Consider the following 16,469-nt stretch of genomic DNA (forward strand, 5'->3'; position numbering starts at 1 on the left):
CTCAACTACTTACTACCAAAGCTAAGCATTTGAAAGAGCTAACTCTTAAGTTTCTCTCCGAAGAGGTATGAAATAGTGTTGAGTTTTGGATAAAGGATTTTGTTCTTGATATTCTCTCTGTAGCCCAGCACTACTAGGCAAAACGTTTCTTTTAAAAGAATCAACTGTCTGAACATATAATTGGAGAAAATAAAAGAAGGCTCTACTTTGCTGTTGATTAGCATGACGTTTGGCATTTGTGGTCTTAATCACAATAGTGGATACATATGAACGGAAGAATGTTCAGCAACAGCCTAAGTAATATCAAGCTAAACATTTTTACCACTTGACTAACACTATTTTAAATGACTTGACATTTTTAATGTTTCTCAATCTGGAATCCAAACTCTGCTTGAAATATGCACCAAATCTGACCAAGGAGTTCCACTGCTCCATTGGGCTAACCCCATCACAAGAACCTAAAATCTGTAAACTGTTTTACTCCATCTCTGTAAGACATTCATACATACTTTCAAACTTCTAGGCTGAGAAAGCATTTTAACCCCAAAGGGACTACATCTAATGAATTTTCAACATACGAAGCTGGAGATTAACTCTGATTCAGCAAAAATGTTAAGATACCTTACAGGTTTCACTGATTTCTGACTATTACATAATTTTTATTTGCAGCTTTAAAAAGAAAAAAAATTCTCTTCTTAACATATTTAACAAACCAAAATATATGAGAAACATGAAACAAGGCTACTCTGCTAATCCACACACTTTAAAGAAGTTCACAAGCAGTAAATTCCTTCATTGGACATACAATACATAGCACAAGTAACTTCCAGGGAGTCTCCCAGTTTTCACAATTTGTTTTTCTTGTCAGAGAAAAGTCTAACAAAAAAATTACACATTAATGTGAGAACTCAAAAATACATTAAAGACAACACCATGTTCATTAATCAAATTTAAAACTTCATTTGTCAGGAAAATATTTGAAAGTATCCTTCATTCTTCCATTCCTTCTCCTTTTAACTTGTAACTCCTGTTGAACAGGTTGTTGGTAAGACTCCTCTTCATGCCAGATTGGAAGACAATCCTGAGGGCATTTCACTTGGCCAACTTTCTTAGCAATTCTCACATGATGCATGAGATACGGCCATGAAGGGCAATAGGAGACAATCTATGCTAGTTCTGGAGCCCCTATTACAAGAGGGATGTGGAGGTGCTGGAGCATGTCCAGAGAAGGGCCACAAGGATGATCAGAGGGCCGGAGCACCTCTCCTATGAGGACAGACTGAAGGAGTTGGGGCTGTTCAGTCTGCAGAAGAGAAGGCTCTGAGGTGACCTAATTGTGGCCTTCCAGTATCTGAAAGGGGCTACAGGAAGGCTGGGGAAGGACTTTTCAGGATCTCAGGTAGTGATAGGACTAGGGGGAATGGAATGAAGCTGGAGGTGGGGAGATTCAGGCTAGATGTGAGGAGGAGGTTCTTCCCCATGAGAGTGGTGAAACCCTGGAATGGGTTGTGCAGGGAGGTGGTCGAGGCCCCGTCCCTGGGGGTGTTTAAGCCCAGGCTGGATGAGGTTCTGGCCAGGCTGATCTAGTGTGGGGTGTCCCTGCCCATGGCAGGGGGGTTGGAACTAGATGATCCTTGTGGTCCCTTCCAACCCTGAATGATACTATGATACTATTTCCCAGCAGACAGTACACCACAAACAAGTGATCAGGGGAAACGGTTGAACACGGCATGGATGGATTGAATTGCCTCCATTTGAATTGAAGCAAAATCCAGCCAAGCTGCATGCACACTTGATATCTCAACCAAGAGTCAGGGAAATCAAAGGGGCCTTGCATTTGGAACAAGGCAGAAAGGGGAAAGCTCCAAGAGAATTGAACCCCAGAAGAGCCACAGAAAGACTACAGCCCAGTGACAGAGCACATGGGAGAGAGAGGTGCCTAGCTCCCCCTGAGCCGAACAGAGGAGCAAGTCATGAGTCCCCAGCTAATCTTCTACAGAACCCCATTTGCAGGAAACTGCAGACCACAGCACCTTCATTTCCAATTTGAATCCCTGTATGGGAAATTCTTAGATCTGTGCTTAAATCATTGAATTGTCTTCATATGTGGAATGTAATACCCACAACCAAATAACAGAACCTGTAAATATACTTTGTAAATAAGTTATGGCGGTGTTTGAAGATACCACCGCCAGGAAATATCAAAGATAAAAACACACATTTTATTACAAAAACCATGAAACAGCTCAGTAAGAATGGAAAGAAAAAAAACAGCAGAGTCATCAAAACACTACTTTTCCCCTCTCTAACCAATCATTTTTCTCACAGATAACCTTAGAAGGAAGCACCACCAAAACTACAGATTGCATACAAAAGGTGTTTTTTTCACAAATACAAAAGCATCCCTAAACACCTTATGTTTACCTTCTTCTTCCTCTTCTTAACATGGAAAAATCAAACTATAGATTTTAGGTAACATGCAAAAATACAGACAGCTCACTCTCTTATGTGATGACGTGAACAGTCAAAACATTATGCTCAGAACCTATTGACTTAGCTGTCCTGTAATACACTGGTTATTTACTCGTGCAGTTTGAGTGGATCATTAGAAAAATTTTATCTGATGAGGTAATAGGCAAGAAATTTCCAATCATGTTTTCAAGTATTTTGCTATGCAGTTTCTATGTTTTTATTAATTCTTCTGTCTGACAAACTTCTGATAGCCATCTGTCTTTGTCCAAGGTTGTGAAACTTGTCACTTGCCAGAAATCTTTCAGTTCCACAGTAACGTGTTTCACAAGAATTTGTATTCTTTCAATGCCTATCTTTCTTCAACCCATGAGAAATTGTGGCTGTGTTATCTCTATGGGGTAACACTGCCAGAATCCTCCTGTAGAGATGGGGGAAACACTACACTAGCATCAGTCTCATATAATAGTCTTGTGGGCTACTTCTCTTTAATATGATGACTTTCATCAGCTCTCATGCAGAAAGTGAACACTCCCACTCTCAACCTATGAACACTTTCCCTTCATGAAAGTCACTACATGGCCACATGCAAGCTCAAGCTCATACAAAAACCAGACCTTATCCTTTCAGAAGGGCTGAGACTGACATCAAGGAAAACTCTGTGTGTAAGTATCAAAACTTTGAACAAACTGGAAAAGAGAAGGGACCAAAATGGTTTCAGTTTTGAACAAATCTAATTTCTGCATGACCTATTAGATTTAAACAATCACTCCTGCTCCCTCATGATACCACAGTATTTTTTCTATTGTATACTGCTATTTTAAGAGACTAATCTTGTGTCCTAGCTCACACCAAGGGATGAATCATTTGCTCTCAGAGCAGATCAACAAGTAGGAAACTTACCTTATCACTGTCTAGTGTGTTCTGTGAAGTACGTGAGGCAATTGAAATAGTATCAGGCTGGCTGCTACCATCTCCCTGACTGTCCAGGTCCTCGCCATCTCTGCAAATAATTCAGTTTTCATTACGATATGAGCAATGTGTTTGTAATGTGCCAGTTCCCTACTTGCAACTCTAATGAAGGGGTACCTAGACAATGTTGCAATGGACATCAGCCAGCCAAATAACACAAAAATCAAATATTCACTTGGTTCTACACTTAAAGAGAACAGATTTGTTTCCTCAAAGTGTACATTATACAGAAATAAGGCAACCACCAAACAGCTAATCAAACAGCCAGAACTGTTGCAAGAAACTTGTACAGCCACTTAGCCAAAGCTAGCAAGCAGCACACTCAGGTCACACATTTTAAGCACATTCCTTTCCATGAAAGGAAACCAAGGACCTGAATAAAATTTGGTAAAAATCTCAAAGTAACAGCTGTCCTGGTACTGCAGTTCCAAATCCCTTCTGTAATGGCTGAATGTACACAAGTCAGGGATTGTTCAGAGCAAAAATCTCAGCAAATTCAGCATTGCAGGAAACTGGAAATGAATTGTAAGATAAAGCTGGCCAAAATGACTTGCTTTGTCCAATTCACCAAAAGTCATTAGAAAGTCAACACTACAGAGGAAAGCGTGATGCTGTGCCCTTAGAGATCGCAGACTGTTTTAAACACTACTTACCTTCTTCCTTTCTGTTTTGTTGTTGGCGCAGTTTTGGGGATGTGGATTGGCTCTTTCAATGCTCCTTTCAGATGAATGGTCCTTTCTTGTATTACTTCCCGGATGTGTTTGATCCAGTCCTGTTTATTCTCTATACTGGATGCCTTTGAAATGTAAAAGCAGCAAAACCCCCACAATGGACTACTACAGCTGAGAAGATCTACACATACAGTCAGCTAATAAACATCAAGACGGAGGAATAAAGAATGACTTTGTGAATAATCTTTGAAAATGGAAACAGAGAAAAGGAAACTCACAATAGTTCTCCTCGTTTGGAATTGTGAACACTACTTTACACTTCTCAACATTGTTAGAACTCATTTAAAACCATTTTATTTTAGATTCAGATTCCTCTGACACAACTTTAAGGCTAAAGCCATATATGCATCTCATGTGGGACAGAGTAGACTGATCGACTTTAAGGATTCCAGTAACAAACACCTTGAATATTGGTATTTAAAACTTATGCTGCATTTTAGTTCAATTCAAACTTCATATAATATTTATTTCAGTGTTAGCAGATTAACCTACACTGCAACATATACACTTAAACCCCATGATTTATGTATTACTCTTACTACTTTTGAAACACACCTGGAAGCAGAAAGCTAATTTTGGGATTGTATTTTACCAACTGCCTGCAACATACTCTCCATTGTTTTTGAGATAATCTGGAAATTACATGATATCTATCTGCCCAACCTGTAACCTGCTTGCTTAATCCGATTTAACCTTGGACCTGAAATGCTATTAAATATAACCATTCTTACAGATCTAAACCAATTTATATAACTGCATACTTTTCTTAACTGCTGTCTCTTGAAATAACAGCTTTTGAATATAATATAAATATTAAATATACTATAAATATTTAATAACCAGGGAATCTAAGGGGATGGAGAAAGTTACAGGAACAGATGAATAGTTAGGAAAAAAGACGGAAGGGAGTTCAAAGATCATGCAGTCCAACCTTTGATCCAGCACTAAAGGGTCAATACTAAACCAAGTCCCTAAGCACCAGGTCTGCACCCTGCTTATACACCTCCAGGGATGGTGACTCTACCCCTGCCCTAGACAGAGCATTCCAATGTTAAATAACCCTCTCTGTGAAGAAGTATCACAGTATCACAGGATAACTAAGGTTGGAAGAGACCTCGAGGATCATTGAGTCCAACCTATCAACACAGACCTCATGACTAGTATTTCCTACCATCCAGCCTGAACCTCCCCTGATGCATCTTGAAACCATTTCCTCTAGCCCTGTCACTTGACACCGAGGAGAAGAGGCTGACCCCCTCCTCACTTCAGCGTCTCTTCAGGTAGCTGTAGAGAGCCTCAGCCTCCCCTCCTCCAGGCTGAACAACCCCAGCTCCCTCAGACACTCCTCGTAGTCTGTGTGCTCCTAGCCCTTCACCTGCCCCACTGCCCTTCTCTAAACAGGCTCCAGAACCTCAATGTCCTTCCTGTAGTGAGGGGCCCAGAACTGAACACAGTACTCGAGGTGTGGCCTCACCAGTGTCACATACAGGTGGATGATCACCTCCCTGTTCCTCCTGGCCACAGTGTTTCAAATACAAGCCAGGATGCCACTGGCTTTCTTATCCACCAGGACCCACTGCTGACTCATATTTAACTGACTGTCAACCAGAACCCCCAGGTCCCTCCCAAAGTTGCAAATTTCCAACCACACATCTCCAAGCCTGCAGCTTACCTTGGAGTTGTTATGACCCAGTTAGAGGCACTGTTAAATGTCATACAATTAGCCTTGGCCTATTAGTCTAACCTGTCCGGGTCCTGCTGCAAAGCCTCCCAGCTGGGTGTCATCTGCACATTTACTGAGGGTGCACTCAGTCGCCCCATCCAGATCATCGATAAAGATATTAAAGAGAAGGCCCCAGTACTTAACCCTGGGGAACGCCACTAGTAACTGGGTGCCAGACGGACTTAACTCTGTTCACCAACACTCTTGGGGTCACTTCTGGTCATCCAGACAGTATTTTATCCAGTGCAGAGTGCACTTATCCAAGCCTTGAGCCAGGAATTGCTGAAGGAGAACGTTGTGGGAGACAGGCTTTACTAAAGTCCATGTACGCAATGTGCTCATCACTTCCCTCATCCACTAGGAAGGTATTAAAAAAACTTCTCCAATTGAAACTCAGGTCCAAGGTTACATACCAGAGTCACAGGAAAAATGGATTTAGCCATTATTTTAGTGAGGCAAAGAACATTACTGACACCTAGAAGTTTCCCAGACATAAAATTTATAGACATTGCATACACTCTCAATCAAAGGTAAGTATCTTCAGAAAAATGTGTAGTCTGCAGAAAGACATAAGATCTTTTGAAGTGTTTTGATTTCTGCATAAAAGTATGGGCCATGACAAAGCTAGCATAACCAACAAGCAGCAATTGACTTGAGTGTGAAATACAACCTGATGACATGATTTGTCAGAGGCTTATCAGCTGCTCTATCAGCTAGCGGCTGAGCCTTCAAGCTCTAGAAGAGGAGCTTGGATCAAACAGGATCAAATAGGACAAGATAGGATCAAATCTCTTCCTACTCTGATTTGTGGAAGGAAGTTTCTTTAATTCTTCAGTAGATCACAAAGATTCCTGTTTGTTGTCAAGCACACAGGTAAGATATATGCCACATCTGTTACACATGAAATTACCTGTCGGTACCTGTCCCTCTCAAAGCAGGAAGAGTCATTGATTGCTGCCTTCCCAACAAGTAACAACTACAAGACTTAGTACAGACTATACCAATACATCTGCTAAAATTACCTTGAGAACAATTTTGTTGTCTGAAGTCGGTGTCCTTCCAACCCATAGAGCAAACTTGCATGGATCTCCTTCTACATGCTCTGTGACACCCAGTTCTGAAGTCTGAAATTAAGTAGAATTTGTTAGGATGACATGGTATTATTTTCCTCAGAAGCCACAAAAAGATGCTAACAGAATAAATAATTGAACTATGCTATTTAAAGATATGTAAAGATATTTTTATAGGTTAAAGTGCTAGACAGAACCCTTTATTCTGGTGGCAGTGGTGGATTTCTTCGAGAAAGGAAGAACTGCCAGCTAAACAGTTTTTCCTGTAAAGTAACAATAAACAATAGCATTCATAATCTGGACACCAAATAGATTATTTTGCATGTTTGACTTGACACTAAAAGCCTTACAATTCTTAGAAAGGTGCTTGTTAAAAATAAGTGTTGCCTTCTCTCCTTGTTGATTTCTACCAGGGAATACTCACTATTTTAAGATATGTTCCTAAAACTCTGATGTGTCTTCTGCCAAAGAAGCCCTTCCTAGTGTATCTCTTTCCTTAAACATGAAATGCAGTTTCCCTGAAGAATTTTGTGGGACAAATCTGTTAACAACAAATCTTCAGGAAGTTTCTAATGTCAGCTAATTGTCATCCAAAATGTTTTCACTTTCCAACTGGAACATCTCAACTGTGTGAATTTGGCTTCCAGTTAAACAATTTGTATAGGCTATGCTCCAAAAAAAATAAAATTACAACCTAATAAATGTAGCTCAAACTATAAGAAACCTGACTCTAAAAGACAGCTGCAGCTTTCTTACCTTGTTAGAAACTGTTCTCCCCTCATATGCATCATCACTAGCACATACACAGTTCATTATAAGAGATGACAACTGTTTCCAAAGGACACTGTAAATGCTGAGTCTGCATAAGGTCCAACCAAAAAAATCTGTTGCAGTTACTGCATGCATAGCAAAAACATTCAGGAGAGGAAGCCCCTGAACTGCCAGTTACTGGTGACTGGGAGAGTATCCTAGCAAAGTAACACCTGCTTGCCTTGTTTCCATAGTCCTCCTTAGGAATTGGCTTTTGGACTCTACTTCTTGCCAAAGCAGTTCATTAACGTGTTTTTCTACTAATACAAGTCACACCACTGAGTATCTTGTGCTGGGGAAACTAAGATGGCCAGCGTGCCTAGAGTTTTGTAGAACTACCTTCCAGAGGTTGGAGACAGAATAGCGTACAAAAAAAGATCGTTAGCTCAAATCAGTACATGTGCTTTCCACATCTTGAAGATCAAACTGTAATTATTGCTACAACAGTAAGCTGTGCTACAGGATGTTTTGCCAAATAGAATATGAAGGCAAAAAGAATGCTTGTATTTTAGAAATGAGGCACAAGTCTTCAGGATTCCCAACAATATCCCTAGGGCCCGAGGCTCTTATTAAGTCTTTGCTACAGAAATTGATACAACAACAATTTTTCAGTTCTTTCTCCCTTCCCACATAATGTCTTGGGGCATTTGATACTATGCTCCAGTACACCAGTTCTTTGTATTTCAGGTTTTGGAGGGCACCAAAGAAAGGTGCAATCAAGACAGCTGCAGTTGTGTTACCTGCTAGCTACTTCATACTAGGAAGGAGAGTAAGTGTTGGAAATAAAAGGAGAGACTACACAAAGTAAGATAGGGAATAGAGGGCTTTGTGAACCAACCTGTTTTACCAGTGTGGTCATAGAGGTGCAAAGGGGGAAAGAATGAAGGAAAAATCTGAAGCAGGGAGAAAAGGCTCAGTGTATATATATATGTATATATATATATATGCATGTGTGTGTGTGTGTGTGTGTATATATATATATACACACACCCCCCATGTTGACTGAATCATATACCCCAATAGAATCAAAAGAACCATAATGTCTTTTAGACTGTGATTTTGAGAAATAATTTCAAGTACTTGTCTAACTGTCTGGTGGAAAAGCTAATGTTGCCTCTGACAGATGCAGAGCTAAACAAGCAAAACATGGGGGACTGTCTTCTTTCTTATTTGGCTACCTAAATTTTCAAAGCATGAATACTGATCTAGCCCAAGGCATCCAGTGAGACAGGTAAGGATATGAATTTCAGAGTCACATTTTGCAAGGCATATGTGGTACAGATGAGAAAAGAAAGAGTAGATATTGAATTTTTTTTCATCAAAAGAAAAAGCATTCCCATCTTTACATCCACTTACACACATTTCAGTAAACCATAAGACCTATCATTTTATTTACAAAACTCTAGTGTAAGACTGCTAGTCTCAGTAAACATTCTGAAATTATCTCTTCTATAAGAAGGAGCTCTTGCCTTTCCATATCAGTATGTGTGGGATATACATCAAAATGAATCCTTACTACAGAAACAGTAAACAAGCAAGATGAAAGAAGCTTTTCAGCTCCTTCCGTCCTTCAGCTTTACACAAATAAGCCTTGATGAACCAGCAATCACACACAATTAAGGCATGATCAGTCCAGCCTAACCTTTATTTTCCTTTGTTCTGACACACCAGGATTGACATGGAGCCTTCAGTACTTACTTTTGGCCTACTTTTTCCTCAAAAGCATGACAAAGCAGCAAACTTTTAAGATTCACTCTACACATTCCAAGGCTGTTCTTTCAGTGTACTATAATAGTTGTTCTTCAGGCACATTTAAGTAATCTGAGCTTAGTCACAGCCTAACCCAGGCAATTTTCTAAACATGATCACTTCTTGTCCCATACTTACAAACAGTTTACTCTTGTAAATGTACTTGCTCCTTCCACTGGAGTCCTTTACTTCTTTACTGAAAACCAAGGACATCTCAAAAAGGAAAAGATGCCTCTCTCTCCCCTTTCGAATTAGAGTTTTTGGGTCCCATACTTGGAAGGATTCTTGAAGGATGAGCTCTCCCTGAGATTCTATATTTTCATCAAAGCCTAAAAACACAAGGAGAGGAAAGGTTCACCATGAAAAACTGATAATACAAGGAAATTAAAACCCACAGTTTCTGTTTTTAAAATTATATAATTTCCCTCCTATTCCCCCTCCCCCCAAAATACAGCTTGCAAAACACAGGATTTCCAAGGAAGCCATACTGAAAGCAAAACTTGATTTCAACATTGCAATATACTAAATGTAACTGTAGCTCAAATCTATGCCCAAATTTAGAGATCCAACTCTAAGCAGCATATCACCTTCTGGCAGTATTTCACCAACAAACAACAGATCTGTCTGTATCAGCTTGTGGCAACCTCTTTCATGATGAAAATTATTTCTCTTACAAGCTTTTTGAACAATTTGCAAGGACAGAAAGAGTACATCAGGTTGTTCAGACATGGGCAAGCTTCCAAATGTCACCTTGTCTGGTGATACAGTTTCCCTAACATACATGCAGCGACCATGCAAACATGTTCCAAGAGGGCATGAAAAAAGATGGTAGTTTGGAGATGCAGCCTGGCACTGAGTCACTCCAGCACTGATCCACAATAAGGAAATAACAGCTGAATTACTTACCTTAAGATAAAGACTATGTTTGAGAATATCAACAATTTTACTTTCATTGTAGTAGCACAGTGCTTTCCCAGTTTAATACACGGCTTTAAGTTGCAGGGAATGGACTGCCCAGGGAGGTGGTGGAGTCACTATCACTGTTAAGCGTTTAAGAAGAGACTGGATGGGGCACTTGGTGCCATGGTTTAGTTGATTAGATGGTATTGGGTGATAGGTTTGACTTGATGATCTTGGAGGTCTTTTCCAACCTGGTTAATTCTGTATTCTGATAGCAGAAATTAGTCCACTATACTCTTCTGAGTATAGTTAAGTTAAAACAGTTAAGTTTTTAAAACACTTGCCAATATTCTCTGAAAACAAGTTCTCACTGTTCAAAATAGGGCAACAGTATGGAAAGCATCAGAGGCAAGTAGCATCAGGATGTTAGTTCAAAATCCTCCAGAGACATAAAGAGGAAATGTGCTCACTCACTGGTATTTGTTTAACATGGGATGACTTAACAACACATGTGTGATTTGCTATAAAGTCAACCTATGTAAAAGATTAGGATATTCTCCAGAGTTGCATTCCCATTGTTAAAAGACTACCGTCAAAGCTGGCCAGTATTTATACCAGCACTATCTCCTGAACAAAGCTTTTGGAACTGGTCCTGCAAAGCAACCAACAACACTGTTGTTTAAAATCAGGGAAGAGAGGTGATTTTGAGCATTCATAGGATCAAGGATCACATGCCAAACCAAGGTGAGTTTTATAGTAACTTGCAGCATAATGAAAATTCCATGACAAGCTCCATGCTGTAAAGCAGAGAGGAGGAAAAGGAATCTTGACGTGAAGTACCTGTATCTTTATTCACCAACTGCAAAGTAAAGTGACCTTGCTTTTATTGACAAAAGTTTGAGTGTCAAAGAAAACCACTTTTATTATGAAATATATGATGGCATCATTATATATGATAATGTGCCAATTACAAAACCCATCTTGGCAAGAAGTTGTTCAAAACACATGGAAACAATTACAACCGACCTCCACTGTCTGCAGGGAACATGACTATGCTGTCCGGGCTGAGGCTCAGGCTAAACTGGCTTATGGTGACATTTTACTGCCAGAAGATACATTTCATTTCAACCAGAAGTCTCACAGACAAGAGAATAGAATAGAATAACCAGGTTGGAAGATACCTTCAAGATCATCACATCCAACCTATCAACTAATCCAAGCCACCTAATCAACTAAACCATGTAAGCAAGCACCCTATCAAGTCTAAATAAGTAAATATGACAATTTCTTGAAGGCAATTATTTGTTTTACAAATCAGCAAGATTACCTCTAATACACTCCTATAAAGAAGCCAAGAACACTGGCTGGAAAATGTAGCCAAAGCTATCATATGTGGCCATTCACCTATTACATTTTAGGTGAGCAGTACAAAACTTTGTTAATCTACAGATTTTTCAAATCTGTAGTGGCAGAGATATAGACCAGGACAAAAGAACATTAAAAAAAATTAAGAAAACTGTATCCTTCCTTTGCCACAATTCATTTTCCTGAGTAAGGCTACATTTTACATGGTTCCATATAAAAGGTGTATGAAACACAAAGATTAAAAAATAGCTCACATCACCAGATCTTCTCAATGTATAGTAGTACAGACATTTATTGAACAAATGTAACCTACATATGACTGAATTGGAAATCACAGAACCACAGAACGTTTGGGGTTGGAAGGACGCTCCATAGATCATTGAATCCAACCCCTTCACCAAAGCAGGATCACGTAGGGCAGGCCATGCAGGAACAAACCCAGGCAGGTTTTGAAAGTCTCCACAGGAGACTCCACAACGTCTCTGGGCAGCCTATTCCACTGCTCCATCACACTCACTGTCAAGAAAGTGTCTCCTCATGTTGAGGTGGAACCTCCTGTGTTCTAGCTTGTACCCACTGTTCCTTGTCCTATCACTGGGCACCACCAAAAAGAGAATCTTGACACCTACCCCTCAGATATTTACAAACATTGATGAGATTCCTCTCTCAGCCCTCTCTTCTCAAGACTAAACGGCCCCAGTTCTCTCAGTCTCTCTTCATAGGAGAGATGTTCAAGTCCCTTTATCATCCTTGTAGCACTCTGTTGGACTCTATCCAGGAGACCCCTGTCTCTCTTGAGTTGGGGAGCCCAAAACTCGATGCATCATTCCAGCTGTGGTCTCACCGGGGCAGAGTAGAGAGGGAAGAGAACCTCCCTAGACCTGCTGGACATACTTTTCTTAGGGCACCCCAGGATACCACTGCCCTTCTTGTCCACAAGGGCACATTGCTGTCCCATGGATAACTTTTGCTGTCCACTAGGACTCCAAAGGAAGGACATGGACCTGATGGAGTGGGTCCAGAGGAGGGCCATGAAAGTGATCAGGGGCTTGGAGCACCTTTGCTGTGAGGACTGTCTGAGGGACTTGGGGTTGTTCAGCCTGGAGTTGGAGGGGCTCCAGGGAGATCTAATAGCCTTCCAGTACCTGAAGGGGGCCTACAAGGATGGAGAGAGACTGTTTACACAGTCCTGTAGTGATAGGACAAGGGGCACTGGCTTCAAACTAGAGAAAAGCAGATTTAAATTGGATGTTAGGAACAAGTTCTTTACCATGAGGGTAGTGGAACACTGGAACAGGTTGCCCAGGGAGGTGGTCTCGGCCCCATCCCTGGAAATATTTGAAGTGAGGCTTGACAGGGCTCTAGGCAACTTGACCTAGTTAAGGATGTACCTGCTTACTGCAGAGGAGGTTGGACTAGATGACCTTTGGAGGCCCCTTCCAACCAGCCTTCCAGTGTGTCAGCCCCCTCCTCCCCACCCCTGCCCCATTTGATATAGTCAGCAAACTTGCTGAAGGTACACTCAACCCCCTCATTCAGGTCATTGATGAAGATATTGAACAAAACTGGACCCAGTACTGATCAAAGCCAGTTTAAATCCTACCTTCCAGCATACTGAGGTGCATGGCATCATTGGCTCGCTTTGGCACGCTAAGCATTACCTCCAGGCCATCTTTAATCTCACCTTTACCTTCTTCACAACACGTGAGCAGCTCCTGCAACAGATGAGCACACATCAGTACTCTCTATCATGTAATTCTACATCAATAAAACAGATAACCCAAGTACTCCTAACAAGCAAAGTATTGTTTTTGGCATATAAAAATCTTTTTCAAGTTCTTACTCAGCCAATAACATGAAAGCGTATTTCGTATTTATCATGATCTGTTCCTCAAGGAGCAGCCCAAGCTTTCAGTTAACCACCTATTATTTAAACAAGATCATCTGCTTAACAAGAACTCTTACAAGAAATCTTTCAAAGTTACACTAAGGACAGGATTTTTTATGATAAGCACTGACACAGCTATCAGATGCAGTGCTACGTCAAGGCACAGAACAACACTGCTGTCAAGTCATGAAAACAGCAGAAAGCAGGACAACACAAAAGGGCATCCACCCCCCACCATGTCAGTCTTTGCTCTACTGCTCTGTATTGCTGCTGCTAAGAGGCCTACACTGTATCAATGTAAATATTCCATTAATTACTCTTATTCAGTGCTCACACAGTTAAAAGCATCCTACAGAGAAAACCTGTGAATACAAGCAAGAATTAACATTTGGATAGAAATTTAAGAATGGAATATCCTGAAACTTGTAGTGGGATTTTGTGCTATACAGTTCCCTACCCCTTCAACATCCCACAGATATTAACATAACACCTAAGGTGACATTCAAATTTCCACACATCCTTTGAATATTTGAACAATGTCAAGATAAAATGTAGCTTACATCACCAGAAGGGCATATTAAGTTGCTTCTAGTATTCAAAGACTCAATTCATTGCCTCAGGTTAAACTCCCTTTTCTTTTTCTTTGTATTTAATTCCCAACACCACCATCACATCAGAACACTACATCATCATGCTTAAATTTTGCGTGCCAGCTCCACAGAGAAGTGAGTATAACTAAATATACTCCAGAGGCATGGAACAGCTTCAATACCATGTGGAAAAAATACACAGAACTTCTACTAGTGTAAAGAGTTTCAAGTATCATTGAAGTTTTTGGGTCTCCATCCTTTCGTGTTTTATGCTCTCTTATAGGGGATGAAAAAGGAGACTCAGCTACAGGTTTCAAGCAGAAAAGGTAGAAAAATAGAAATAGTTCACTCTTGGGTGTAAAAAGGAAAACAGAAGATTATTTTAAACAAATTCATTGCATAAAATGTGTGGGATGGATGCAGATGTACCCTAACAACATATTCATTGCATTCCATTGTAGAGTGTAGTTTTCACTTGTAAATACAGCTTCCATTTGCTTCTGAGTTAGTCGTGCTTAGGTAATGTGAATGGGAAACTTCAACCCACCACACATGGCAGTTCTTAAGTAAAAAGGGGAGGCATCAGTTAACTGAAGTTTTAAGAGCTACTATTTACTTGACATTTCCAGGCAACATTGCAGATAACGACTGTTTATTCAACAACTGCGCAGGTAGTCAGTCAGTGTGTGTGTGTGTGACCGTTTTAGGCTGTGCCTTTAAGAAAGGGACAGTGCTGGAACACTGGCTGAATGTTTTGAAAACATTCAGATATTCTAAATGAATTTCATTGGTAGATAGGTAGAATGCAACTTTAAGTTTTAGTTCAGTTTGAGTCTGTCTCAGTTCCAGCCTGTTCTGTCTTTTCAGCCTGTCTGCTTCTGAGCAACAGCGGCGGGACCTGTTGACCTCAAGATAAGAAAATTAATCCTTGCATGTGCTTTTGAGCCTAACAAGAGTTCCCTCCTTAATAATTACCTTTTCTCGCTCTAACCCCTTTTTGGGAAAAAAGGGAGGTGGGGGGAGAGAGGGAGTACAGGGGGGGAACCCTCCTCCTCTGGAGGAGAGAGTTTTGTTCTGTGTTACTTTCTTTGCTGTATACTTCTGTATATATTGTAAATACTGTATATATTGTGTATACATTCACTGCATTTCATCCTGCTTGTAAATATAGCTCTGTAGCTTTGCTCCTCCGACTGGGTTAGCTGTGGTTTCTTTGTGGGGGAGGGAGAAACCTTCTCTCACCACCACAGTGTGTGTATATATATACTCATCTAGTTTATATAGATCTTTTATAATATAGTTGTAGATATATAAATGTATTAAAAACTGTGGCTTTTACAGTACTTGCTACTATAAACATAGCTAATGGCTTACCACATTTTTTTGGAGAAACCACTACAAAAATGTGCCTGTCCATGGCCATTAATCTGGAAATGCAAATTACATTACCTAAGTAAACACCAGTAGAGAGGTAGCTTCTTTGATTTGCAGGACTCTGGAAAAGAAACTGCTTATTTACACCTTTTCATTTTCAATGGCCTTCTAAAAAATCTCACAGTGATATTTGAGCCCGCACAGGATGCTGTTAGAGTGCAGAGTAAAAGTACCCTCCTGATTTCAGCAGGAGCTTTATCTTCTTAAGAACAGCAGAATCACATGAAGACCTTTGAATTAATACTGACCTTTAAAAGAAGCTGGTATTTTGTTATCCTTTGCACAGGTTTGATAAGGTAAGAGGAGATAGAGTTGGCCAGTCCATGACGTTGTTGTATCTCCTACATGAATAAAGGTAACATTTGAGGACAGTGAGCACCAACACTCAGATATAGATTGCTCTGAGGTCTATGCAATAATATAAATTAGCTATTTGTTCTATTTTAGCAAGGAGAAATAAAAAACCCAGGAGGACAGGATATTCAAACCACAGCAAATAATCACGCTGTACATTGGCTTGCCCACTTCATATAAACAAAAGATTATTAGCTTGAAGGGTACCTGTGAAGTGTTTCCACAACCCCAAATACAAATAGCAATGATTAGAGATACTTAGCATGTGACAATGCCTATTTAAAAATAAAATAAAATCTCTATTTCTTTTATTACATGCAGAAGATACTCATTTCAGTGTTCCAGAGAACAGCGAGGCCTATCACAGGAAGGCTGAGGTGGAGCTTTCTTAGCAACACCTGTTCGTTTAACTGT

General features: G+C 40.2%; 1 protein-coding gene across 2 annotated transcripts in view; it reads right to left on the reverse strand.

The window, feature by feature from the left end:
- Positions 1 to 16,469, reverse strand: part of TRIO (trio Rho guanine nucleotide exchange factor) — a 258,492-nt gene that overhangs the window by 74,111 nt on the left and 167,912 nt on the right. For both annotated transcript variants that reach the window (XM_068161994.1, XM_068161996.1), the window contains exons 28-33: positions 15,950 to 16,042; positions 13,393 to 13,504; positions 9,663 to 9,853; positions 6,918 to 7,019; positions 4,095 to 4,237; positions 3,373 to 3,472 (exon numbers count right to left, since the gene is read on the reverse strand). In XM_068161994.1, the coding sequence (XP_068018095.1) occupies positions 3,373 to 3,472; positions 4,095 to 4,237; positions 6,918 to 7,019; positions 9,663 to 9,853; positions 13,393 to 13,504; positions 15,950 to 16,042 (741 nt within the window). The remainder of the gene's footprint in view (positions 1 to 3,372; positions 3,473 to 4,094; positions 4,238 to 6,917; positions 7,020 to 9,662; positions 9,854 to 13,392; positions 13,505 to 15,949; positions 16,043 to 16,469) is intronic.

Source organism: Melanerpes formicivorus, unplaced genomic scaffold (genome assembly GCF_026170545.1).
Source record: "Melanerpes formicivorus ecotype bairdi unplaced genomic scaffold, bMelFor1.0.p_v2 SCAF_61, whole genome shotgun sequence".
NCBI lineage: Eukaryota > Metazoa > Chordata > Aves > Piciformes > Picidae > Melanerpes > Melanerpes formicivorus.